General features: G+C 42.9%; 2 protein-coding genes across 3 annotated transcripts in view; one reads left to right on the top strand and one right to left on the bottom strand.

The window, feature by feature from the left end:
- The window catches only part of Hs2st1 (heparan sulfate 2-O-sulfotransferase 1), a 140,090-nt gene extending 123,800 nt beyond the window's left edge, over positions 1-16,290 (bottom strand). For both annotated transcript variants that reach the window (XM_028788137.1, XM_028788138.1), the window contains exon 1: positions 16,137-16,290. In XM_028788137.1, coding sequence (XP_028643970.1) covers positions 16,137-16,260 — 124 coding nt within the window. In that variant the 5' untranslated portion in view covers positions 16,261-16,290. The remainder of the gene's footprint in view (positions 1-16,136) is intronic.
- A 782-nt stretch (positions 16,291-17,072) lies between these two features.
- Positions 17,073-27,469, top strand: part of Selenof (selenoprotein F) — a 31,346-nt gene continuing 20,949 nt past the window's right edge. Inside the window, exon 1 of the mRNA XM_028788147.1 lies at positions 17,073-17,195. Within this exon, the coding sequence (XP_028643980.1) occupies positions 17,121-17,195 (75 nt within the window). The 5' untranslated portion in view covers positions 17,073-17,120. The remainder of the gene's footprint in view (positions 17,196-27,469) is intronic.

The raw sequence follows: 27,469 nt of genomic DNA, 5'->3' as shown, positions 1-27,469 counted from the left end.
CCATGAGTGTGCACACCCCATTAGCCACTGGAAACCAATGCTGGCTGCAGTGCCCACAGCTTCAGGAAGCTCTCTGAGCCACAGAGAGCTCCAGGCCAGCCAAGACTACATAGTGAGACACTTTGTCAAATAAATAAATATATGAAAATTGTGTTCAATATGCTATAAATGTTTAATGCTATAATTGTGTTCAATATGTGTTTAATTTCCTAAAATTAAAAAATATCAAGAAGCAACTTTTCAATGAATTGTTGCTTTAATATTAATCAGAAGCTAAATGTACTCTAAAAGATTACTTATATACCATATTTTTCAAAATAATAACATTGTCTTAAACTCTGTCAAAAGGTGCTCAATGATTATTACATACACTCTTCTACATGAGTGGATTTTACATGGACAATGGCTAGTTCACAGTCTTATGCATTACAGCAAGAACAGCGATGTCACAAGTCATTACAGCTACAACAGCCTCACTCAAGATGGCTGGTCTTTCAAAACTCTACTCAACACCATTTAATTCAGTAGTTCTCAATCTGTCAGACTGCGACCCCTTTGGGTCGAACAATCCTTTCACAGAAGTTGCATATCATATATTTAATTATGATTCATAACAGTAGCAAAATTACAGTTATGGAGTATCAATGAAATAACTGTATGGTTGGGAGGGGTCAGCACATCCTCAGGAGCTGTATTAACGGGTCACAGCACCAGGAAGGTTGAGACCCACTGAGGAGTAAAAGGAACTCTCTAAGTTTGCTCTGTGCCTCACATCACACACAACTGCATTGGAAGACTGCACTGTCCTTCCTTGGTGATTAACTACCTCTCCCCTCACAGAATATTCTCAATGGAAACAAAACTCTTACTTCCTCCACTAACAGTGTGGTGACTGTTTAAGAGCACTGTTCAGTATGCGGTGGCGCTCTGATCTTCTCACTTCTCATCTGGAAGACTTCTCAGCTCAACTCTCACATTTCCACCAAACCCAGCACCACCAAAATCACCTCGCTCAATTGAACATGGAACAAATAGCTCAATTGTTGGCCTTTGAGAGATTTTTAATTCATGCAAGAACACAAAATAATACATACTTGGTTAGGCAGGAAGGTGAAAGTTTTCAAAGTAATCCAACATAGTGGAACAGGGAAGAATGGTGTCCTGCTCCCCTGTTTAAACAGAAAAGGCAAACCAAGCAAGCCTACCCTCCCACAACATGCATACACGTAAGAGAAATCTCTTGCAAAATTATAAGGCCTCTTTGTACAGAGAGACGATAACTGCCCAAAGCCCAGCCTAATGATGCTGACGTTTTCAGAAATAAATATTAAGATGCAGTTTCACCATAAAGTACTAGATTTCACATAGGGCCAGGGAAGAGGGGCTAGGGCGATGGCTCAATGGTTGAAAGTACTGGCTGCTCTTGCAAGGATCCAGCTTGGAACCACCTAGCTCACGGCCACTCACAACTCTGTCTCCACTTCATTAATGCCCTCTTCTGACCTCCATGGGCACCAAGCATATGTGTGATACATACTCATACATTGAGGCCAAACAGACACACACACACACACACACACACACACACATACACAGGGAGGGAGGGGGAGGAGGGAACAGAAGAAGGATATGTGAAATGCAAAAGATTCATGTTTTTTTTTTATTTTTAATCATCCTCAATTCTAGAGTCTAAAATCACTAAGAAATCACCACCACCACCACCACCACCGGGCTGGCATGTACAGTTAATCCCTAGTACCATCAAAAAGTCTTAAAATACAGCTAAGTATATGGGAAAAACTAAGCATCTCTTTCATAGAGTTTTTACTATTAACTATGAAAATTATATTAAGTATTAACCATAAAACATCACATACATATCAAATACCATTCTTCTCACAAGCCTATGTCCTGCAGCCATCATGACCCTTCAGTAAGGGAGAGCTGTATCTCAGAATCACGCTGCATGGACTAAAAAGCAGCACAACCTGCAAGAAGAGATCACACACCATCTCTCTCGCACAGTCCAGCATTCTAATCCCCTCATTGTTCTTTCTTGCCCTCCTTTTTTTCAATGGAGCAATGGGGTCCTCCTATCTCTGTCCCCAGCTAGTCATGAACTCTCAGAACCAACCTTCCTACCTCACCCTCCCTGCGGCTGAAGCTGAAGCATGCCCAACTGTAGCCAGCCAGTCTCCCAAATTCTCTGACTTAAGATTGGCAAATAACCGTTGAGCTGATATGATAGTTTATTATAGTGCTTATGTTCTTCTTTGAGTGTTGGCTACATGGCTATATATTTTGATCTCATTCACCTCCTACCTCATCCCAATTTTGACACACACACACACACACACACACACACACACACACACACACACTATGGATTCCAAGCCATATCACCCATATACTCTGAGATGTAAGGCCATTCACAAGTGCATGATGGAACAACCAGGGCCACACCCTTAAGGAACTGACTGCCTTCCCTGAAAGCCAATATTTCTTCAGCTAGGGGTGGAAACTTACAAGCCCCTCGCCTGAGTGTTAATTTTTAAAACTGTAAGATTTAAGAATTCTGTTTTTTCTATAATTACTCTCATAATTTTGGCAATAAACGTAATAGTAAAAACCTATGATACTCTGTATTTATGTGAGAAAACAGGAAAAGTTGAACTTCCTAAACCTAAGGCACAGAGCACACCTGCACATTTGCCTCTCCGTGAGACTGTGACAGCGAGTACCAGGAAACTGAGATCACGCTAACAGGACTCACTCAGAGAGCCCTTCTAAAGCGGGTATGGGCTGGGCTTCTCCCTTCTTCCACTAACACAGCTATCATTAATGCTTAGGGAGTAAACACTGCACACACATACACAACCAGCACTTCCCCTATCTCAGCTCAATCTGTAATTTACAAAGCTCCATCCTGGATCCGTCAGGTTGGTGTGGATTAGGATGAAGCAGTGATGGGAATCTGGTACTATCCTTAAAGGTGTTCTATAACATGTGTGAAATGTATTACTGTGTCTCAGTAGCAACAGGAAAGGCTAGGACTCACGGTGACCAGTGCTTCTGCCTTAGATTAGACTGTGGAGTCAGGCACTCACGCAGCATGAGCTCTGTGATCTGGACACTGCATGAGTGACACGGCCCCAGGACTGGGGCACTGGACAGTCCACACTAGTAAGAAAGGTAAACTTCAAGTTACGCTCAACTACGGAGACAACAATAAGGAGAAAGTAGTGTTGTTATTAGGACCATATTTTTAAATTTATTTATCTATTGGGGAGAGAGCATACTCCCCTTCAAGCATTTACAGATTAAAGAACAGCTGAGATCCTCAGACTCGAAGCAACGCCCATGTACATTGGGCCAGCTCACTAATAGAACTATCAATAATAACATAAGTATACTATTTCATATTTTCAAACGTCTTCACATTCACTGTCTGTTCTTTATAGCAACTCCAAAGAGTAATGCTTATGTATATTAAAGGAAAATATACTATATGCATAGTACATGACAGTGGCCAGCTGTTATAACTGTATTAAAGGTAAACCTTCTAAGGTCACAGTGGGGAAAAGTGAAAAACATTAAAAAAAAAAAATGAGGCAGAGGGCAAAGAATGAAGAGTCATGACAAAGAAAAAGGGACCAAAAAGAGGAGTTAAGACAGTCAGGAAAAAGGCCAGACAATAAATAGTCATAGCATTAATTAATCACACAGTTCCAGTGGTGGACAAAGAAAAAGAACATTTAGTACCATCCAACCTATCAGTCATCCCAGACAGGCTGATTACTAAATCTGACCAACACTCCACAGCCAACTGCCAGTGTCAGTAGCAAAGGTCACACACTCTGCTCATTTTCCACACTAGGAAACCTATTCTAGGCTAAACTATCACCACATAAGGCTGCTTGCTTTTTCTGTTTGTTTCAACTTTCAAAACATGAGCATAAGAATTTATGTCCTTGAGTGCAATGGTGAGTGGTTTTTATTCGAGCCAATTTAATAAAATGAAGAAGCTATTAAAACACACCTAAGATCATGTCAAGCCAGTCTTCCTAATTAGCTCCTCTATGGAAGAAACGATTAGCCTAACTTGGTGTTCTGCCAAGGATATACAATACACCAAGAACATCCCACATTTTATGAAAGACCTGAGTATGTTTCATTAAAAAGCATTAAAGCTGGGCTGCAGTTTAAAATGCTGGAAACTGGAGGCAGCTTCTTAGCACCCAAACACAGAATACCCACAAGTGTGGATGGATCATCTGATCAAAATGAATCTTAGTGATCAAAACTGACGATTCACCACTGCCCACACAGGTAGTCAGCAAGTAACAGGAGAGGCTGAGGAAAGACTTTCCCCATATCCTTTTCCTTTCTGGGGGCGGGGTCCTGCAGGCCTGAACTCACTGTGCCCCTCACACAGCTTTCTAGTGAGTGGTACAGGCATGCTGTCACGCCAGCTTCTATGATTTATATTTTAAGCCAATAATTCAATTTTATTCCAAGCTCCAAATCTCATGCCAATATTTCTCACCACTGAATATTTAAGAACTAAGTGTTTTGCATCATACCTTAGAAAGGAACAACAGAGAGCTTTAATCAACCACTCTGCTCTTAGGATGAAAACAGTGTAGAATTTAGGCTTTATCGGATACTGAATAAAACTCGTAAGTCAGCAAGATTTTTGATATGTGTATACTATACAGCTAGTTCTTAAAAAAAATTTAAGGTCACTATTAAGGTAAAAGGCACATTACCTCATGCCCTCTCTGGCAAACACAATGCAAAGGAGTGCTAACCACTGAGCTCCTGATGACCAAGCCAGCCACGGGCATCCCGACGCCGAAACCGAGTCATCTATTCAGCTCAAAAATCCTAGGCTGACCGCCCCATTTCTCATGCTGTTTTCCTCCAAAGCACTGAAACTACACAGAGTATAACAGTTCTAAATCATTTGTTATCCCAACTCAAACAACGCATGCTCAGAGATGAACAGGCCGCGTAAGTCTTAAGCAGCATCCGCAATCCACAGCCACGAAGAACAAGCCCTAACATGTTTTCCTACAGAAGTCCCCTTTCCCACCAGGAATCGCCAGTCTCTAATGTCCTCTTGGTGCTTACCTTATTGCTAGCTATGTCACAAGCTTAGGGAACAATAGGACAATACTAAGAGACCCATTCTAAACTGTACGAGGACTAGGAAAGAAGACTTAACTTTCCCTATAAATGCAGTCTTAAAACTGCTACATAAATACCAAACCAATATACAACTTCAAACTCCACCTTCCAACACAGAGATCCAACAATACCAGTTTAAAAGCATTGTCCTTGACACTGCATCATAACCACGTGTTTGATACACTCTATCTTTGTCTAGAATTACGTCACAATGTTGAGCACCCGAGAACTATACTATTTTCCTTAACGTAACCTACCTGTGTTTTCTATCTATCCAACATACTTGCTATAATGGTCATTCAGTATGCACGTTGGCTGTAATGAGCACCACCACCCCTGTGATCTCCTACCCTACTACTGAGTTTGGAATTAGTATTGCCAAAGAAAGGCAGAAAAGAAATCTCTGAAGAAAACTAGTCATCTACCCATACCCTGCAACAAGCCACTCTCCCAGGAAAAGCAGAAACCCCTCCTGACCAAGGGGCTTCACAGACTAGTCTGAAAATCTCCATCTTGGACTCATCTGTGCCTAAGGCATCCAATTACATCTAATTCTTGAGATCGAAATAAAACTGATCGTACTTATATGAACTAACTCATGTTCGGTTCATACAAGAAGTAATGGCTAACAGTAAGTCTTACCTCTGCCTTTGAGTTCAAAAGTCACAAAGGGACTCAGCACGAGCTTAGAAGACCAAAGCAGGACTCTTTCCTTAAATTTACAGCATCGGCTTTAGTTGAAAATTACAACACTGATCATCCTACTTTACTGTTGTATCCTAAGATAAAATACACCAGCTCTCACTTCTCTCCAAGACAGGAACCCAGGCTCTCTTACCTTAGATCAGTGGATAATAACAGTACATAATAAACAGGTTTCAGACATTAGATATTAAACAGAAAATCAGTGCAGGTCAGTGATTTCTCAGAGAAAGGGAATGAGGTGGATCCTACGAGGAGCCTGAAAAGCGTTTCCAGACCGCAGTCCAGGAGGAGAATTAACTCTGGAGGTTAGCTAAGGAGTCCAAACCAGCCCACTGGACTGCAGCAGCAGGCAGGAGGAGCAGTAGCCACTTATAAGAAACCTAAGACAAAACAAAGGGGAGAGGAGAGGACGCCTCCTTTGATCTTTCAGTCCAGACGCCTCCTCTCAAGTCCGTCTAAAGAAGCCCTGTCGAGCGCCCCTCTCACCAAAGGTTCAAGGACTCTGTTCATCACATCTACAGCATCTCGCTAACCAGGCTGGGTCACAGGGAGAGTCTGACTTCAGACTTACAGGTGACCTCCTGCACCAGGCTTCTTTCTATCTTCCCGGATTCCAGCAGTCCCACTCATTTCTTCTACTGGTACACAGGGAAAGCCATCTAGGTAAAAGCATGGAATGCGTTGTGGCAAATCACTCCTATTGAACGAATTTGCAGGCTAAGAAGAAAAGGGGGGTGGTAAGGAAGCACGGAGGGAGGGAAAGCTGGAGTTCAGAGAGAGCAGAAGGCTGGACAGTGTACGGCTGTGAAGAAACCAGAGAAGCATTCAAGACCGGGGTGTAAAGTCTTAACCAATGCTCCCGTAGGCTACAAGGGAAACTCTTGCAATGCACAGAACATCACAGAGAATTCTGAAGGAAATAACACAGATACTGCCTTCGCTCAGAGCAGAGTCAGCTGTAGATTAAAGGCTACATTAATCCCCCCTACAAAACCAAAACCAACCAACCAAACAAACAAACAAATCAAGTTGTTTCTAGATAATATGAACATGTCCCAAAAAGCAGCTTAGGAATATTTACAAAAGCATAGAAATATGCAATATATAACAGAATACAATTTATAATGCCTGGCTCCTAGTTATAAATCATCAGGATAATTTCTACAGAGGTAAGAAAGTCTTGGCCATAAGAAACAGAAATGCCAATCCATAAAATGTAACTCAGAAATGACAGGGAAGGCAGGATTTAATAAACAAGGATATCGAAAGAATTATAACAAAGTTCCTTTGTTAAAGAAAATACAGGAAAGTGAGCCCATCCTAAAGATGTAAACAGAAAATAATTTATTAAACATCCAAACTGGGCTTCTAAACTTGGAGGGAAGGGTGTGCTGACTGGGATTAAAGGCAGATTATACAGTACAGGAATGAGGATTTCTGAACTGAAGATGATATCAAAGCTACTTAAAAGAACAAATATTAAAAAGTCTGGGGAAATGAGCAGACATCACTGAGCTCTGGACAAGTCAATGCAACCTAACACGAATATGAGTTTCTGAAGGAGAAGGGAAAGAACACAGAAAACTGATTTGAAGTAGAACAGCCCTAATATGCAAACATAGTAACAACTATAAAACCATAGGTCCAAAAAAGTCCAACAAACCCCAAGGGTCTTAGTCAGCTTTGCATCCTTGTGAAAACATCTGACAAAAACAAACTAGAAGAGACGATTGTTTTGGCTCGGGCTTTAGAGGTTGAAGCCTATGGCTGGCTGAGTCCACTCTTCTTAGTCTAGACTGAAGTACATTAAAGCGTAGGCACTGGAGAGCAACACTGGGCACCTCACAGTAGCCATGGAACAGAGAGAGAGACACAGAGGGAAGAGTCAGAACAAGGTCAACCTCTCAAGGCTCACACTAACTTCCCAAGAAACTTGGGGTCCTACTTCCCACCACCTCCTAATATGTCCATCAAACTTGAAACCATCGGTGGATTAACTGTTCCATTTGTCTGGTAGAGAACTCATGAACTAATCACTCCCAGAAGCTACACCTCTAAACACAGCACTGTGTACCAAGCCGTCAACACATGGACTAGGGGAGAATATTCCATACCTGAACACAGGAAGCAACAGCAAGGGCCATAATAATCCAATCACTTAAAATCAAGTGAAAAAGCGCACAACCCATCAACAGGAGAAAGCGATGTATTACATACAGTGGAACAAAAATACAAATCATAGCAGAGACCGTGGAACCAAATCTTCAAAGCTCTGACAAAACAAATTAACGTTGACCTCCGTACTCAGCAAAAATGTTTTCAAACGTTAAGGCAGTAAATGCTTTTACAGACATACAAAAATGAAAAGAATTCAGACCAGATTCTTCGGTGTAAGTAATGATATAGAAATCTCATAGGATGAAAGAAAAATGAAAATCTGCATGAACACAAAGGAATGGGAAACACTAAGAATGGTAAGTACACAGGTGAAACTTAAAACGCTTAAAGAATGTTTGCATCTTTGAAAAAAATAATCGGTTACTTAAAGCAAAAATAATGTACTGCAGATGTATAACAATTTTAACAAAATTTATGGCACATATTATACCATAATTCATAAAGAAACCACATTCACATGGACAAAGCAGTGCTAGTGTTTCATCCAACGAGAAAAACATGAGGGGGGGGGGGGGAGACCTGCTTTCAGCCTAAAAGCACAAAAAGTAAAAGAACAGATGGAACAAGGAAACCAAAGGCAATTCAGAGATTTAAAGGCAACAACATCAAGAATTACATCAAAAGCAAACGCTTTAAGCATTCCACTTACTGAGGAGATTGTAAAATTAGATGCAAAATTCAACTATATGCTGCCTACAACAAATCTTTAGCATCCGAGATGTATCAAGGGTAAAGTGCTTATTGAGGAAGCATGAAGACCTGAGTTTGAACTCCAGTACCCAGATTAAAGCTGTGTGTAGCCACAGACATTTGAAGTGCCCAGAGTGGGGAGCAAGACAGGCAGAGACCCAGGGCTCACTGGTTAGACAGTGTAGCAGAAACACAAACCTACAAGTTCAGTGAAACATCCTGTGATGTGTAATCTTGGTTGTCAGCTTGACCACATCTGGAGTCAACTAAACCCAAGCAGCTGGGCAAACTGTGAGGGGTTTTTCTTGATTGGATCATTGTGGTAATGACCCACCCTAAACTAGGCCACACCTTCTGGTAGCAGCCCACAAAAAAAGACGTGACAAAGGAAGCTTCTACTGCACACTTGTTTGCCCTCATCCTGCTGGTATCAGAATCTACTTCTTTAGGATCCCAAGATATACTGAAGACCAGCTGAGACATTCAGCCCTATGAACTGAACAACCGTTGGATTCCTGTCCTTTCTGTCTCCGGAGACAGCTATGGTTGCACTACTGAGACCATAGCCTGTAAGCCACTCGAATAAATCCCTTTTTAGTGCATGAATACATACATACATACATACATACATGCATGCATACTACATACACACATACATATAACATATACATGTGTATATACACACATTCTATCAGTTCTGTTCCTCTCGAGAACCTTGACTACTTCAAATCCTATCTCCAAAACTAAGATGGAGGAACTGGGAAGTGGCTCAACCAAGAGGACCAGAGTTCTGATCACCAGAACCCATGGAAATCTTGGGTAGACACCATGGTCCACCTGTAATTCCAGCCTCCAAAGTGACGAGATGGGGTATTTTTAGTGCAAGGTGGTAAAACCAGCTGAATCTGGGAGCTTTAGGACTAAGAGAACTGGACTAGAAAGAAGCAATAGCCTATAGAAGGGCAGATTCTTAATATTAACCCTGGACACCCACATGAACATGCACATAATCTAAACATGCACCTGTACACAAATGTGTACCCACACACATGCATATATGAATACACACAGGCTCAACACTACATACTCAAACATATAAAAAGAATTTAAAAAATAGAGAGAAGCAAATAATACAGACGTCCCGTGGCACCTCTGGCTTCCACTAACAAGATGGAAACACACCACACTGACACCCATCAAAAGACAATCACCTACATTAACGTTGCACAGAACAGACATCTGACTTGGACCAGTCTGTGCTGCTATAACAAAACACCTCGGAATTTTACTTCCTTAAACTTGTGAAGCCTAGGAAGTTCAAGATCCAGGAGGTAGCCTAATGAGGGGGCAGCAGAAGGAACCTACCTCCCAATGCTCTGGGAATTGCATCTCCAACACATACACTTGTCTCAGAGCAAAGGATATTAACAAGGATGGAGTTATCTCATACTGAAAGAGGCTGGCTACAAAGACATGATCCTTAGACATTTACACACCTCATCACAGTACCTCAAAATAGATTAAGCAAAAATGAACTGAAAGAAGAGACCACAAAAGAATTCAAAGTCTGACAGGACAAATTAAGCAGAAAGAAAAACGCAAGCCAAAGAGGCCTGACTAGCACCGCAGAACAGACATGTAGAGCCCAGACCACCTTACGAAAGAATAAACTTTCCCGGGCTCTTGGAACACTGAGAAAGTTTATCAGTTTCTTTGAAAATATGTTCTTGTTTATGTATTTTGAGTCAGAATTTTGCTGTGTCGCCCATGCTGGCCTTAAACTCATCTTATGCAAGCCTCCTGTGTCAGCATCGCAAGTAAACAGAACTACAGATATGTACTATCATATCAGGGGCTTACAGTATACTTTAAATTGATAAGTGCAACTCTATATTGTTTAAAGCATTGTAAAACTGCTACATCAAGCTACCAAACCCCATGCCATACTTCACATTTATTTTCTGTTATGCTCTACGTGGGTTATTAGCAAATTTGTAAGTCTACAATACAGTGCCATTCACTATAGTGACAGAGTTAACACTGTCAGCTTGACAGGATTTAGTATCACCAGGAGACAAACCTCTCCATATCAGATGAGGAATCATCTAAATTAAATTAGCCTCTCCCTGGAGGGGTCATCTAGACTGGGCTAGTGTCTGAGCTGCCTGTGGGTGACTACCTAGATCAGGTCCATAACTGTGACGAATCCTGTTCCTTGAGGACTCCTGGACAGAAGGAGGAAGAGAGCGAGCTGAGCATTCCTGGCTGGTTCCTGGCTGCAGATGTAATCAGCTGCCTCCGTGCCATGACCACGCCTCCGTGCCATGACCACGCCTCCGTGCCATGACCACGCCTCCGTGCCATGAGCGACTGTGTCTCAGACTGTGAGCCAACACAGGACTCTTCCCTTCAGTTGCCTCTATCACAGCAACAGGAAAAATAACTGATATAGTTACCACATTGCAAACAGAATTCTGAACTTATTCTTCCGACTTAAGTAAACATTTCTGTTCTCTAAATATCTCCCCAACTCTTCCCTGTCAAACGCCAGTCTCTGGTGACCTCCAAACCGCCCTCTGCTTCTCGAGTTCGACTTTCTCAGATTCCACACATACTTGAGATCATGCAGTGCTTGCATTCTGTGCTTGGTTTATCCGACCTAACCTAATTTCTTTCCGTGCTCAGGAGCAAATGCCAGGCCTGTTTTCTTTTCATGGCTAAGTGGCATTCAATTGTGTATGTGTGACAATTTTTTTTATTCATCCATCCATAGACCTTAAAGTTGACTGCATGTTTCTGCTGTTGTAAATTGTTCTGCAATAGCCAGGATGATGCAGTAATCTTTTTGACATACTGATTTCATTTTCTAGGTACCTAGAAGCAATAGTGGACTGGATTATGAGGCAATGTCTGCTTTCATTCTTTGATGAGCCTCTATCACATTTTCTATACTGATACATTAATTCACATTTTCAAGACCAATGTAAAGGTTTCCTTTCACCACAATTTCCCAACACTTGTTGTTTTCCAACTTTCCATTAATGGCCTTTCTAACAGATGTGGATAGCATCTCATTTCATATTTCCTTGGCAATCAATAACACTGAATGCTCTTGCATATATAAGAATTAGTAATTTTCTTTTGAGAAGTGTCTTTTCAGAGCACTTAAATCTGATTATTTCTTACTACTGAGCTTAGTCCCCTAAACATCTTAGACATTAACCTCTTTTCAGATGTATGTTTGCAAATATCTTCTCCTGTTCTACATGACAAGATTTAACTCAAATCTCAGGCTAGGGATGCACTCAGTGGCCTGCCTTGACCACAGGAAGCCCTAGGTTTGATTATTTGATTCCTGGTGCTGTATAAATTTGGGCTTGGGGGAACATTCTGCAATTCCTGGTGGAAACGGGAGGATAAGAAGTTCAAGGCTATCTTCTATTTGACTACACAATGACTTTGATGCTGGCCTGGGCCACATGAGACCCTGCCTTTAAAAGTAAAGATTTGACTCATTTATTTATGTGGTACTGAGCCAGGGAAGCCAAGTGTAAAAGCAGAGACGAGTGAAAACATAGCAGTAATCCAAAGTGACAGATATCAGGCACAGTCTACAAATACTTTTCACTTCAGAAATGATACATGTCTGATACATTAGATGCAGAGTAAAAGAAAAGGTCGCAGGAAGCCTTAGAAATCTTAAGGGATGAGGCTGTTGTCAAAATGAGAAGGAAAGAAAATGAGTTTGGGTGACACAGGGACAGAAAGATCATATGACCTGTTCTGGAGATAATGAATTTGAAAAGTCTGTTAGCCCTCCTTTCATTAAAATGTCAATGCAGCTGAGTTATCTAAGTCTAATGCTTAGAAAATAAGTCTGCGCTAGAAACATTACTGTATTTATAAATTTAGCTTAACTAAAAATTAAGGAAATACTAGTGATTTAATAACATCACCTCACAGCCTCACTGCGGCAGAAATGTAAACCTGAGCACTTGTAGCGCTGTGTGTTCTGTGTTCTGACAATACAGCGTACCTTAACCTTTGGGGTAAACATTAGTAAGGAACATGTTTCCTTTGAGCCAGACAACCCCCTTGTCAAAAATCACACTAGTCGGTAAACAGAGACACATAAAGATTCTTGCAACATTGTTTATAATAACAAGCCTTAAAAGTGGGGGAGGTTGTGGAAACAAATTGACTATTACTGACATAATAATTTAGGATACATGCATAGTATGGAATATTACATGGCTATTAGAATAAGTCAGAACATGTCAGATATGACATGAAAAAGGTTTATAATATTAAATGAAAAAAAGCAAGTTGTAAGACAACATATAGCAATAAGTTTCAGGAATATTTCCTTTAAGGAAAAAAAATACACCCTAAAGTAGAAAACTAATATTGGGAGCTTTAGGAATTCCTATTTAGATAATTTCCCAGGAGGCCAGTAACTATGCCTTATTTTTGAATACACCTATTGCTTTAGTGGAGATAGATCTCCCCATCAGGATATTGTTGACTTTAACCAGGTTGCATTACAGTCATTAACAGACATTACAACCCTTTGGAATCTCCTACAGCCGAAGACATAAGCTATAAAAACTACTTTTAAGGGTAAAATGTTCAATAGCCTTCCGGTGCCAAAACAAAAATGCTTTTTAATGTTGCATCTTACAATTACAGCAAACAACCAAAGGCTTTCTTCTTCAATAGCAGAAACAAGCTATTTCAGTCCATTTCGTTGAGTAATATAATTATGTTCATTACATGGATATAAGCAAAGGGCAAGGCATTAAACCAATCCCTTTGTGTCAGAAATTGAGTTTTCTCAGAATGATATTCATTCTCAGCAATATATGCATCGATAATACAATTTATAAATGCTATTTGAACAGCTCAACTGCAGTATAATGTCAGCAGAAAGTCTCAAACTGCTTGGTGTAATTACAGGAGTCCTCAATTAGGAATCAAACATACCTGAGTTCCAATTCTGACTCCACCACTTACTAGCCATACAATCCTGGGCAAATTATAATTTAAGGATTATTCTATATCTGAAAAATAGTTATCTCTGGTGTTCTTGGAAGATTAGATAAGAATATCACGATGAAAGTTATCTAGTCATGGCCTGACTCTTGTCTCTTTCCTGAGGAGTCCGGGTAACCGCCAGAGTCTCAGGACTGCCTTTGAAGCAAGACTTGTTTTTTAAGGGGGTGGGAGTGGGGGACGGAGGCAAGGTGCAGGGGGCATTTACAGTTTCTTTCAAAGATGAGGAAGGAAGAACACTTGAGGCCAGGAGTTCTGGGCTAGCCTCGGCAACACAACACTTGTGTCTTTTAAAAATAAAAATACTTAGAAAAAAATCTAATCAGAAGATTAATGAGATGACAAGTTATATTTCCTCTGTCATGTTGGCATCTCTGGGTATTTTTACATTTGAGAGCTATTTTTTTCTGTTTTCCCCCCCTCTTTAAGACGAGAATAATGCTGTGTAGCAGCACATGCTGGTGTTGAACTCACCATCCTCTGGTGTCAGCTTTTAGAGTACTAGAACTACAGGCCTGGCCCACCATGGTCAGCCCTCGATTGTTTCTCAGAATTCTTTATTCTGGTGCATATTTGCTGTTTCTCTCATAGTTAGCACTTACTCCCGACAGAGCATGTTTTCCCTTGAATGAAAACCCTGAGGATGCATATGGGTCTACCTGGGGCGGCCTACAGTCTCAGGCAGCTGAACTTTTACAATTATCCAGGTGGTGTATACAAACAACCTTCAAACGATGTAGAAAAAAATGTTAGGCAAGAAGGACAATCAGCTAATTTAATCATGTCTAGCCTCTATATCTAGAGAATTCCAAAAACCAATACAAGAAGTAATAAATACAAATGCTTATTTTAACAACTTTAATTTACTGTAAGATGAGTCACTTTCTTCCTGCAATACATGACTGAGGCCAGACTATGACTGTACATGCTATAGTGACGAGCCACATGAACGGCAAAGGTATATATTGTTCAACCATCAATATTCAAAGTGATGATTTCTAGCATATAAAACCTTTTTAAATCCAGTACATAAATTCAATAGTTCTTCAAATGTCACTCTAGAAATGAGGGCTGGAAGTACCTTTGGCTTCTCTCTCACACTGAGCTGGACATCAATCAAATGATACTCTCTCTATAACACTACTCATTAAAATGAGTTCAAGGCTTCTGTAAAAATCTACCAAAACTTGGAAATATCTACTATATATACAATTTAAATTCTTTTCTGGTACTCCTTTTCTTGAAAATTAATCCATACCCCCAAACTGCATCTAGCTGTTCCTCAAGGTAACTTTAAATCGTGTTTAAGAAACAGTCCAGGTCAAAGTGTATGCAAAAGCCGCTTCCCATATTCAAATTATACCCTCTGAGCTGATTTTCAAGTGCCATGTACATTTTTAAATCAAAACGCGTCAATCATTAAGTCTCTCAGCCTCCAGAGCACTTCCAAATACCAAAGTTCTCCACTATCCGGAAGCACCGACTATCCGAGCTTTCGACTGCTGTTGCACTAGTTCGCACTCCAATTTTCTGTTTCAAGCACCCTTTCCCATTCCGGCACTGAGAGAAACTCTTTAAGATGCCCATATGGTTCGCTCTCCCCACTCTTTTCCTTTCACAAGGTAAACCCTGTAATCCCGAACCCTCAACGATCCCCTCTTGTACATGCAATCAGCCTACACTTACGACCCTACTCTGAAGCCCAAACCAACCAGTTAGCGCCACTCATAAAGAACTTCAGTCCCCCAGATGTCTGGATTCGGTACCATCAGAGCTTTTCATCTGCTCCGCTGTCCCACACGGCCAGCCTACCTAAGCTGTCAATTCTAAGGTCCCTTACCACCCTAGGCTCAGGCACGCCTGCCACTCACTACAGTGAGCAGCTTTCACTCCCCATCATTCGGAGTCTCCTTCCATTTCTGCCCATCTCCCCTCGATGAATCTCCCCACGACCACCATCCCCAAAGGATCCTGTGCCCAGGTGCCCCTAATTCAAATTCCAGTCCCCATCGCTGCACATGACTGAGGCTTTCCAGAACGATTCGGAAGAGATGAGAGAGTGAGCGTTCGTGTCCTCCAGCTGCACCAGCCCCATGCAGACTTGGGTCCCCTCTCTCCTGGGAGGGCCGACGGGGCAGCCCTCTGGCCAGAGACCTCGCGCTTGCAGCTCGTTAGCCCAGCTTCCCTCCACGGTGGCGGGAGCTCGACCTGCCTGGGTCCCCGCTCTCGGGACTCTCCGAGGCCCCCTGCGGAAGCCCATTTGTATACCCGGCAATGCCCACCCGCCAGCCCGGCCCCGGCGAACCGCTCGGCTGCCTCACCTAGCTTCGCCCGGGACTCCTCCAGCTTCTGGATCTGGTTCTCCAAGAAGAGCATCGCCACCGCGAAGGCCACCACCGCCAGCAGCTGCAACTTGGGCGGCATCATAATCCTGAGGAGCCCCATGAAACCCGCCGCTCGCGATCAAGACATACCGCGGGGGGCGGGGAGCGGGGCCCCGAGGGCGACCGAAGCGCCGGGAGGAGACCCCGACCCGGGAGCTGCGCGGACTGCCGCGCCGCAGCGACCCCCTCCTCCTCTCCGGTCTCCCGCCCGCGGGAGCCAGCGCCGGCCGCCCGGTGCACGCTTCTCCCCAGCCCACTCGACGGCCCTGGCGCCCTCCTGCCGCTGGTCGCCTGGCTTCGGGACCCCGCGGCCGCACGCCCTCTTCCCTCGCTTCCTCCCTTCCCTCCCTCGGTCGCTCTCGGCCGCGCGCTCCTCCAGCAGCGCTGCGGCTGCGGCTGCGCCGCCCTCGGCCCGCCCCCTCCCCTCCCCCTCGGCCACCACGCGCACGCCTTGACGCACGCTGCCGGGCAACCAGAGGCTCCGCCCCCATCCTCCGGTACAGTGGCGTTCATTGGTCCGAAGAGCGGCCGCTTATCGCCCTTTCGGTTCGATTTACGGTTGGGTTCCTTGTCACAGGACTCAAGCAAGGCGTTGTTCGATTGGGTAAATTCAGAGAAGGAGGCGGTACTAGTAATGGACGATCTGGGGCTTCGTGGATAGCGGATGTGCTGTCGTGAATAAGAAGCCCCGGTGTGGGGAGTTTAGGAAAATGCCTGATTTGAATCTCTAAAAGAACCCGAGGGCTGTTTAACAATCGATCACTTTCAGGCTCCAATGGTCGCCTAACTTAACACTCGTCTTTGTGGGATAATAGGCTTGTAGCAGCGGCCTTTTGCGGCGGGTTTCGCATCAGGCAGTGCAGTGGACGTCCCCGGCACCGGGGTCCTCAGATACCTGAAGATTGACGGCAGATCGCAGGGATGGCGGCAGGGCAGGGTGGGTGGCTGCGGCCCGCTCTGGGACTGCGCTTGCTGCTGGCGACTGCGTTTCAAGCGGTGAGTGTGGAGCACCTCTGTGGCTGCCCCAGGCCGGTCGGAGGGCTTGGATGTGGAAGGGCAAACCCGCGGCTACGCATGGGAGCCGCCCGTAGAACGGGCTGCCTTAGTGGCCGCTTCCATCCGGAATGAAACGTGGCAGAATTCCAGCCGGAGCTCTAGAGACGATGGTCTCCTCACTTCAGGCTGCTAAAATCGACTTTTCAAGAACGCAGTGGGTACATAAAGTCAGTCATAATGCTTAGAAAGGAGGGACGTTTCTTTGAAAGAGACACAAGTGGATGAAACTACCGCTGCTTACAAAACTCCCAAACCTTAAAGGGACATCATCTTGGTTTTGGTCCAGACAAGCAGTTTTCTTCCTTAACAAGAAGGCGTGGTTCTGAATCTCTGAAAGGAAAAAGCTAGTTTTGACTTCCTTAGCTACTTATATAACAGCTGTATTTTGGTAAACTACTGTGGCAGTTTCCTCCCACTCCCCATATTTACAAGTCTACTACTTCGGGTTTTTAAGTGATTTATTCAAGATTTTGGAAACTTACGATTATACCGTAGGTCTCTAAATACTCTGTTTTTCATAGACCTAGTAGTTTGCAAACATTGTCTCCGCTTTTCTTACGTTGTCCGAAGGGTGAATTCTTAGCGTCTTACATTACAGTACAATGTTGTTTTGAGACATCTGGTACTTAAGAAAACGCTTAGGGGAGATCCCTTTAAACTTTCTGTACTGGAGAAATAAGTGAGTTGTTTTCTCTTTCCTGCCATCTTAGTCATTTGAGTTTGTTACCACTACTAAATGTTACAAAGGAGTAATGTTTTCAAACTACCTTCTGAATTTCAATAGACAATAAATAGCTGTGTAAACACCGGCCCCCGCTACCTTGCCAATCAGTTTTAAACAGTTTATCCATCCTTTAGGTTGGTGAAGCAGTTCCCTCTTATATGCACTGTTTGAGCTAGTCAGTTAATTTAACTAAAAACCCAAAGCTACTGTAATTCCTAATCACTGCCTTTAACTGGGACCACTTAGTTCTGCCGATAACCTCTCATCTCCCAGTAGACTAGACTGACTTATTTTTCACGGCAGTCTCAAGACAATACTCCAAAAGAGCAAAAGCCTCTTAAGACCTTGCCATGGAAATCGCGGTCCCCTCCTGGGAGACCAAGGCTAAAAATAGAAAGATGCCAGATCCTCCCGATGAGTGGATAGATCCAAACTCCATCAGATTAGACTTGTCACAGTCAGTCCCCAGACCAAGCCACAGGTGAACAAAGAGACTCCACAGCCATATGGGAAGAATGACTGAATTGCGTTGCAAAGAAATGTCCCTACATACTAGGACCAGAATAGGAAGAGTTTATGGCTACGTGTGTGCCACGGTGACTGTCCACCAAATCTAACTTAAAACTCAGACATCTTTTTGACTCCTTCCTTACTTTATATACTGCGTGTACTGGCAGCTACCTAGCCTTACTAATTCTTACTTCCTAAATATACCTGAAAACCAGTTCGATGTTATGAGACCTTTCTTTTTTAAAATAACAGCCCAGAGGGTTTTCTTTGAATTGCCTCATGCTTTAAATAAAAGTTGCCTTTATCAGCTTCCTAATTGCCCAAGGTAAGAATGTGTTGCATTCAGTTCTCTGGACTGAGTCGAATTTGGTAATTGAGGCCAGTATATGGACTCAGCTGTGATTCATTAACTGATTTCCACATCTAATTTCTTTCTCATTCTGTCCTTACCTATCTAGAGTAATATCTCTGAAATTTAAATCTGTTGTGCTTAAAAACTCCCACTTTTAAGATGGAGTTTGTCTTTAAATGTTCCTTAGCAAGTTGTCTACCAGGCTTATTTCCCAGTGTTTGCTTATTCTACTGGGAGAACCAAGGGCTCGGAAGAACTGGGGGACTTGCTCTAGTGAATTTCATGGAGTTTGTTCTCTCTCAGAAGCTGTCTCCCCTACAACCAGAAAAATGGTTGTCATCTAGTCACCCTCTGAACTGCCTTCCATCATGGGGGTTCTAAGAATCAAACTCAGGTCCTCAGAGTTGGCAGCAAGCATCTTTACCCACTGAGCCATCTTGCCACCCCTCAGCCTTCAGTTTTCAGCTAAGAAATTAACTTCCTTCCGAAAAACAATCTCTCTGCCCCTAAACTAAAGCCATTCTGTGTGTCAGTGGTGGTCAGTACCTGATCTCTCAGCTACCTTTCAGTTGTATTGGTTCTGAAACGCCATTTTCCCAGTGTGCTAACTGGATCTCACCTTAAAGAAGGGCCCCTCCCGATTACTTTTTGTCTGTACTGACATACATGTAAGGGAATACCATACCTTGACATCTAAGTGGACTTGAGACTAACCTGGGCTACATGTAGCAAGTTCCAGTCCAGCCCAGGCTATATAACAAGACTGTCTCAAAAGATGGACCAAAAAGCAGACCTTACAAAGTCTTAACTTCTCCCTTTCATATTCTCTCATACTAGTTTATAATCCCATGCTGTGCTTATCCTGTGGTCTTAATCAGATCATAGCCCTGCACCCTCCATTTCTCCTGCCAATCAGGGTGTAGCCAAAGAGAACATAGGCACCATTTTCCTTTAGTTTCCTCTGAGTCTCATGTTGTTGACTTGTGGCCTGTGAAGTTCCAGCATCTTCCCATGGTTGTTAAGGATCCTGCAGCTCCTCTGAAGTGGTGATGAGTCATGCTCAGTTCCCAAAATAAATGCCTGAAGACCATAGGAGGTCACCCCAAATGCCATGACCCCTGCAGTGGTGCCTTCTGTCTGTAATGACAAGTATTTATAAGAAACAGAACCCTTGGCAGTGAAAAGGGGTGTGAAGAATTACTGGAAACACAAAAAAAGTTAGGCAGATCCTTGGATTTTGCAATTGGGGAAAAGACCAAGTAAACTGGACCCTTGTCAAGGGTGAGAGTCACACAATACAGCTTTGGAACCGCAGGAAGGAGTAAAACAACTTTGTGACTCCTTGACACCTTGGAGTCTTAAGCTCATACATCAGTTGAGAATTGTTTTAGTGTCTGCACCTCTAAGTATCTCTAATTTCAAGTTAGTGGCAGTGCTTACTTAACAGCGTTTCCATGAAATGACAGCTGGGATAATAGCAAGTGACTTAACCTGGAAATACATTCTGAGCATGTGTAAAGATTAGAACAGTACATTTTAGTGTGACCTAAAGAAGCTCTTTAACAAAGCTCCTCAGAACTGGTATGCAGTCCTTGTTCAGTTTGACCCTTCTCCATGTATCTTGTGTGTCACTATCCACTCCAACCCGCGGAATGAAACGGCGACGCACGGAGCTATTCTCGAAGCCGTTTATTCAGGATCCCTGTCTTTTTCTCCAACGGCCCCTGAGCCTCTCTCCATGGTCCTTAAATCTCCTGCCTGCACCACTCAGATTCTGCCACGAATGCATTCTCAATTGGCTTGGTGCAGCATTCATTAGATGGTCTGATCTTACGTAGCAGCGAGTCTGCTCAGTGCTAACTGTGGATGGGGCTTTCCAAGGGTGTATGAGGAAGTCAGGCGCCATTTTGGACTGGCCGCCGCACCCGCTCCTCACAATTCCCCCTTTTATTTAATTTTGGCGGAGAGAATGCCTGTCTTAGGTTGCCCCTTGCAACAATGCTCCTTACCCGTCATCAGGAGTCAAACAGCTCTGGTTTGGTCCCTGTCTTAGGTTGGTAACATGTCCAAGGAGTCTTACCCATCTCTGACTACTTCTCTAGCATGCTGAGCCACACTTCAGGAGATTGACCCATCTCCACCACTGCAAATGCTTGCACCATCAAGGCCTGATTCTTAGCCTGTCGAGCTCTCATGTTACACATGCACCAGAACGCTAGGCAACTGATGAGGAGCAGGCACAGAGCCACACCCCCCCCCCAATTCCAGCCCACTCCTTCAGATGAGACATTGCTTGAAGTGTCTAGTCGGTCAGCCCGGCAGCAAGGGAGGCATCTACACGAGTAGAATGAATATGCATGATGTACTGGCGTAGGTCTCTCTCTCATCAGGGCATCAAATTCACCTGACCAATTACCTACAAGATACTGAGAAAGGGCTTTAGACAAATTACCTGCTCTGCTAAAATTTTGAAAGGGCACGGAGGTCACACAAAGTCCCGAATATTTACACTGGCATCCCAGTTGAGCTAATTCCATTAATATATCCACCTGTTCCTGTACCAGATCCACTCTCTGATTAAGAAGCAGAATGCATGCTTTCAATTGACTATTTACCTGGCTTTGAATATCCAATGCCTCTGCAACTCCTGCAGACAAATCATTTAGGGTGGCTGCTGTCTGATCTGTTGTAGCCAAAGCAACAGCGGCTGCCATGGCAGCAGTAGCAGACACAGCAATAGCTGCAATTATTGGAAATCTCTCTTTGATCTAAACAAGGTCATGGCCGAAGGGGCTTCAACAGGCCACGGGATATAACGAGGCATTCTGGCAACAATAGCCAGAGAAAACTTACTTGCATCCCAACAGGTGGCATAAAAGCAGGTTTGATTACTACCTTGCAAATAACTATCGTTATAACTGCCATTATATAATATAAAAACAAAAGGAGGCCACACACATACCGGTGTAGGCCCATAACTAACATTTTGACCAATACTTAATAACCCCACAGAATTTTCAAAACTACTATCACTACTATTCCAACTAAAACTAGCATTACCCATCCCTCCCCCTAATAACATACTCATAACAGAAATATCAATACAACTACCATTAACCCTACACATCATCCACAAATCAAAAGGATTACTATGCATTACTTGGGATGGATTTTGATATGTCCAATTATACCCTGAAAAGGTGGCATTATGACCAGTGCCAATATATGGAGAGGCAAAGGCTTTGGATAAACCAATAGAATACCCCACCTATACTCATTACCCTGATTCAGGGGAAGATGCATCCAAAATATTGAATACATTGCTCTATGCCCAAAATAGCCAATTGAGCCACAGCTGTAGAATAATAGGTTAATGTTTTAGCTGGAGAAATTTTCGGATGAATCCAAAGCAAAGGAGCTCCTTGCCACAATACCCCAGTAGGTTGACACTCAGTAGGCAAGATGCATAATAAAATTGCTTGGGATTCATCTCTACACTTTAAAGCTGCTTTCTGCATGCTCTCCTCTACCAATTGTAAAGCTATTTTAGCTTCAGCAGTAAGCTTTCTAGGAGAATTTAAATCGGGGTCACCAGGCAAGACATCATACAATGGTTGCAATTGTTTATTAGACAAACCAAGATAAGGGCTAACCCATTGGATATCTCCCAATTAATTTTTTGTGCCAACTTCACACTGAAATAACACATTAGATATACTGGTAGATTAAATAAAAAAGGTACTAAAAAGACATTCCTCTATTTCTTGTTAGCTTTTAATGTGGTTTTTACTAGAAAATATAAAGTTATACAGTCTACATTTTATCTATTAAATGGCACTGTTTAAGGACACAGACCTTTAATTAGGTTGATTGATACCAGAAGCAAACCTCTATGACAGCATGCATACAGGGAATTTCTCAAGAGCAATATAGGCTAGATTAGAATCGTTGCAGCTTTTACCAATTATGATTCTGTGTTCTTATTCATTCAGTAATTACAGATTACACTTGAAAAAAAATGGATGAACGAGTTGGTTCACTTTATATGGACCTTGGTAGTTAATTTCAGTTCCAAATTGCAAAATGTTAGTTCTATATAAACCAAAGTGGTCAAATTAACACGAGCACTATTCAGTCTTTAAAGATAGCCCTAAACTCATAGTTGCTGATGTATAGAATTTCCACAGTAGATAATCTATCATTCAATCATTGTCTTATCTGCACACTCAAGTCAAAAACCTTTAAAACAAAGGAAGCAGTAGCAGTCCAACTGGAACAAGCGGCCACTGAGATGCAAACAGTGAGTGACATCATTGTAGACTTAAATTGTTTACTGGGCAAACACTATCGTTATATGCTTCCCTTCCCAGATACAGATGTTTGTATTTTTAAATAAAGAAAATTGAATTTTAAACATTTGCATATAAACTAAACAGAGACCTGTCTTTTTTTACCCTAGAAACAAAGTTTCCCTATGTAGCCCTTTTTGGTCCGATCCCCTTCTTTTTCAACAAACTCCAAAGAGCTTGGCTCACATTACTTGAAGAAGATGAGTTCCCCATGGTGCTTGGGGTGACTTGTCCCGCAACTGGGAACCTTATTGTCTCTTTACCGAGAACTTGTCCTTGTCCCACTTACCTGGGAACTTACCAGCTAGCTGCCCTGATTGCAAAGAGTTCTGAGCTTCCCCGTACGGGCCACCACTTGTTGCTACACACTCCAACCTGCGGAATGAAACGGGGACACCAGGAGCTCTTCTCGAAGCTGTTTATTCAGGAACCCTGTCTTCTCCAACGGCCCCTGAGCCTCTCTCCATCAGCCCTTAAATCTCCTGCCTGCACCACTCAGATTCTGCCACGAATGCATTCTCAATTGGCTTGGTGCAGCACTCATTAGATGGTCTGATCTTACATAGCAGCGAGTCTGCGCAGTGCTAACTGTGGACGGGGCTTTCCAAGGGTGTATGAGGAAGTCAGGCGCCATTTTCGACTGGCCGCCACACCTGCTCCTCACACTTGTGATCAGTGGGTGGCACAATTACAGTTGTTAGTATTTTTCTTATTACTGATCTAACCATGATGCATCACTGAATTCCAGAGGCTAGTCTGTTTGCTGTTGATTTAACAGTGACTGAGACCAGCTGATTTTTAAAGAACCTTGTTTTGGTACCCAATTCTGGAGGCTGCACAGTACAAACTGGACAACCACAGCTGGTGTGCTCCCTGACTGTAATCCTAGTGGAGAAACAGAGAAAACTGCACATAGCTACTTCCCCACACAAGAACTACATGAATCAACTCATAAGGGTCCCCATACCTATAACTAGACCCTGCCTCACTACACTGCATTGAGGAATTGGGCATCCACCACGTGGGTTTTGGTGAGGACATACACAGTCAGACCTTTGCAGAAAATTTAAAGGCAGGCTAAGATTAGATTCTGTTAATGTGTATGTACTATATGTGTCTCTGTGTATATCTGTCTGTCTGTGCTTACAAAGATCAGAAATTAGTCATCGGGTATCTTCTAGTGCTCTGAGACAGGGTCTTTTACTGAGCCCAGAGCTCAATGTTTGGCTAGATTAGATCACCAGCAAGCTCTAAGGATCCATCCATTGCTCTGGATCCAGACTCATGTCCTCACATTTATGTCACAGGCATTTTACCAACCAAGCCATCTCCTCATTCTCAGGGTTAAAAATCTTAATGCAATTTTTTCTTGTGTAGTCTTTGACAAATTTTCTTACTGTTTCCTTCCTAAACGTAGTGGAATGATGATGTAAAGTACTTAGCAGACTATCTGGTGGTTTGTAAGAACTTCAGTAATGGCAGTGTTTCTGACATTCAGTATATTGGGGTTCATTCCCTGTAACCCCATCTATTTGTCTCCAAATTTGAGATCTGTTCAGCATTGCCTCCTCATCGTTTAACCTGAATTCCATTGAGGCCCTGGGATCCATCTGGCTTTGCAGTCTCCTTCCAGTGCTGGAGCCACAGATGTACATTCCAGACCCTAGGTGGTTTTAGATGAACGCTGACAATACAAACACAGGTCTCAAGCTTGCTCAGCAAGCACTTTTCCCCCTGAGCTATCTCCCCAGCCCCCATTTCAGTAAGTTCTTAAGCAGTTGTAATGTTCAAAGTGAATTTGCTTTTGCATGTTTCAATTACTGACTGCAAAACAAATCCGCCAGAATCTAGTGGTGTAAACAGTTCATTTTGCTTTCAGATTTAGTTGGTTTTCAGTTTCCAGACTGACACAGCAGGGACTCGTCTGCCCTATGATCCCTTCAGTCCTCAGGTGAAAGGCTGGAGTCTGAAATCTGAAGGCTTTTTACTCACGTGTTTAGTAGAGAAACCATTTTGCTACTAAAGCATAATTCCTTTCTGACTGTTAGAAGCTTGCAGACCCTTCCTTGTTCTGGAAGACCACCCAGATATAATTTCCCCTATTGGAGACTGGTTTTTACCAGTCTGGTTTGGTTTTTCCAAACTGTTTTGGTTTTAACCTAGCATAGGTGCTAGAAATAGAAACAGCCTGTCAGATTCACTTGTGTGTTGCCCTAGGGTCAGAAAACCTTACATAGTGTAGTGTTCTTGAGTGGTTCTGTTTTACTGCTGGGCATAGGTTTTCTCAGTTAAGGAAAGTACAGCATCTAAAGGTCGTTTTTACAGACAGGGCTTCCTAGAAGATTGGCACTGATTGTGTTCTTGAAAATACACAGAATTAACAGGGTAAAAATGGAAAGGGTTTCAGACATAGGGAAAAGTATGAAGAGCGGTGTGAGGACCAGACCTCCCCTTGGGGAGCACAGGGACTCGTAGCTGGGAGAAGGAAAGCTGGGGAGTAAGGACAGGTGGAACTGATGTAAGCTACAGATGCAGGAAAAGGCTTAAAAGCTGGGAGGCCAGAGAGCTAGCTCAGCAGCTAGGAGTTGTGCTGCTCTTGCAGAGGACCCCAGCTCAGTTTCCAGCACCCAGGTCTCACTGGGACAGCCAGCAGTGACTCCAGCTGTGGAGATCTGAAGCCTCCACAGGCATCTGTGCATGCGCACACATCCACATACAGTACACATAATTAAGTAAAATGTCTTAAAGATCATAAGAGATTTGAGAGCTCTTCAGGGAACAGAATTGTGAAACTATTAAATGCCTATGTCAGGTTAAGAGCCTAGAGGGCTTTGGCCTAGCAAGCCAGTTGACCAGGGAAGTAGTACCATTTTCCTAAGATGCTGAGTGCATTTGGAGGGCTAGACATACAGAAACAAAGGTAGATTTCATCTTAAGAGACTTTGATTGTTCAGTATCTCATGAAAATCAAGTGAGCTGTTAGCTTTGGAAGCCAGAACTCATGAAAAGGGAGTGTTCAGTAAAATAGTGTTTAAAGGCCTGAATAAAACTGCAATCTCCCAAAAAGCAAGGAACAACACTTAAATGCATAGACCAGGCCTGTAAACCCAGCCACTCAGTAGGATGGCACTTTAAAGATGTCTAGGCTACAGGCTAAGCTCAAGACCAGCCTAGGCAGTGAATGCATTGTGGGCCTGTCTGAAAAGGTAAAGAAGGAACTACAGAGATGGCTCAGAGGTTGGCTTACTTACTTTTCTGTCACAGTGGCAAAATAACATAAACCAAGCAATTCAACAGAAGAGAGATATTTTGAATTATGGTTCCAGGGTGTTCATAATGACAGGGACAGCATGGTAGTAGGCAGCCAGAGCAAGAAGTAGAAAGATCAAACTTGGAAGTAGGGCTAGGCTGTGACCTCTTGAAGCATCCCTGCAGTGACAGTGACATACTTCCATCAGCAAGGCTATACCACCCTGCCCCCCAAACATTTCTACCAACTAGACAAATTTCTGATACTCAAGCCGTACAGGGGCATTAGAAATTCAAGAAGGCCCGAGTTCAATCCTGAACACCACAAAAATACGACATTCAACTAAATTGTCTGAAGATTAACTTTTATGTGTATGCATCTGTGTCTGTGTGTGAGTACTTTACCATCAGCAGAGCTGAGACCTAAAACCAAAATTTACTTTCTAGGGTCTCTTTTGACTCCCTGGTCCCATCTGTTTTCCTACCCTCCTGCAGGGGCTGTGTTTGCAAATAAATTAATGCTTTCTATCGATCCATATAAATAGGTACTAAGCTCTTAAAGTAAAATGAGAATTTTTTTCCTTATAAGAAAATTCCTTTTTAATGAGTTACTGGATGTTAATAAGAGATGTGTAATATGTATATCATTAAAGTTATACTTTGTACTTTTATTATTGATCCACATTTTCACTGAAATAAAAGCTGTCAGGTCCAATGTTGTGGCACATGCCTGTAAGCCCAACACTTAAATGGACAGGAGAATTGGGATGAGGTCATCTCCAGCATATAGCTAATTCAGGGCCAGCCTGGGCCTGATAAGACTGTCTCAAAAAGCAAAGCATCAACAATAAATCAAATATATAAAGCTATAGAGTTCAAAAGTACTTAAGAATTTGTCTCCAAACGACAGGGGGACTGGAGCCATTACAAGGTCCCCATCAATTACTGGAGGTCAGGCCTCTATCCCCGTCTTCACAAGATTAGAATTGCCACAGCCCTTCTATACTTAGAGAAGGGGAGAGATGTCAGG

The sequence above is a fragment of the Grammomys surdaster genome, unplaced genomic scaffold, assembly GCF_004785775.1.
Source record: "Grammomys surdaster isolate TR1022 unplaced genomic scaffold, NIH_TR_1.0 125702, whole genome shotgun sequence".
NCBI classification, from domain to species: Eukaryota; Metazoa; Chordata; class Mammalia; order Rodentia; family Muridae; genus Grammomys; species Grammomys surdaster.
This window is presented reverse-complemented; position numbering and strand designations above follow the sequence as displayed.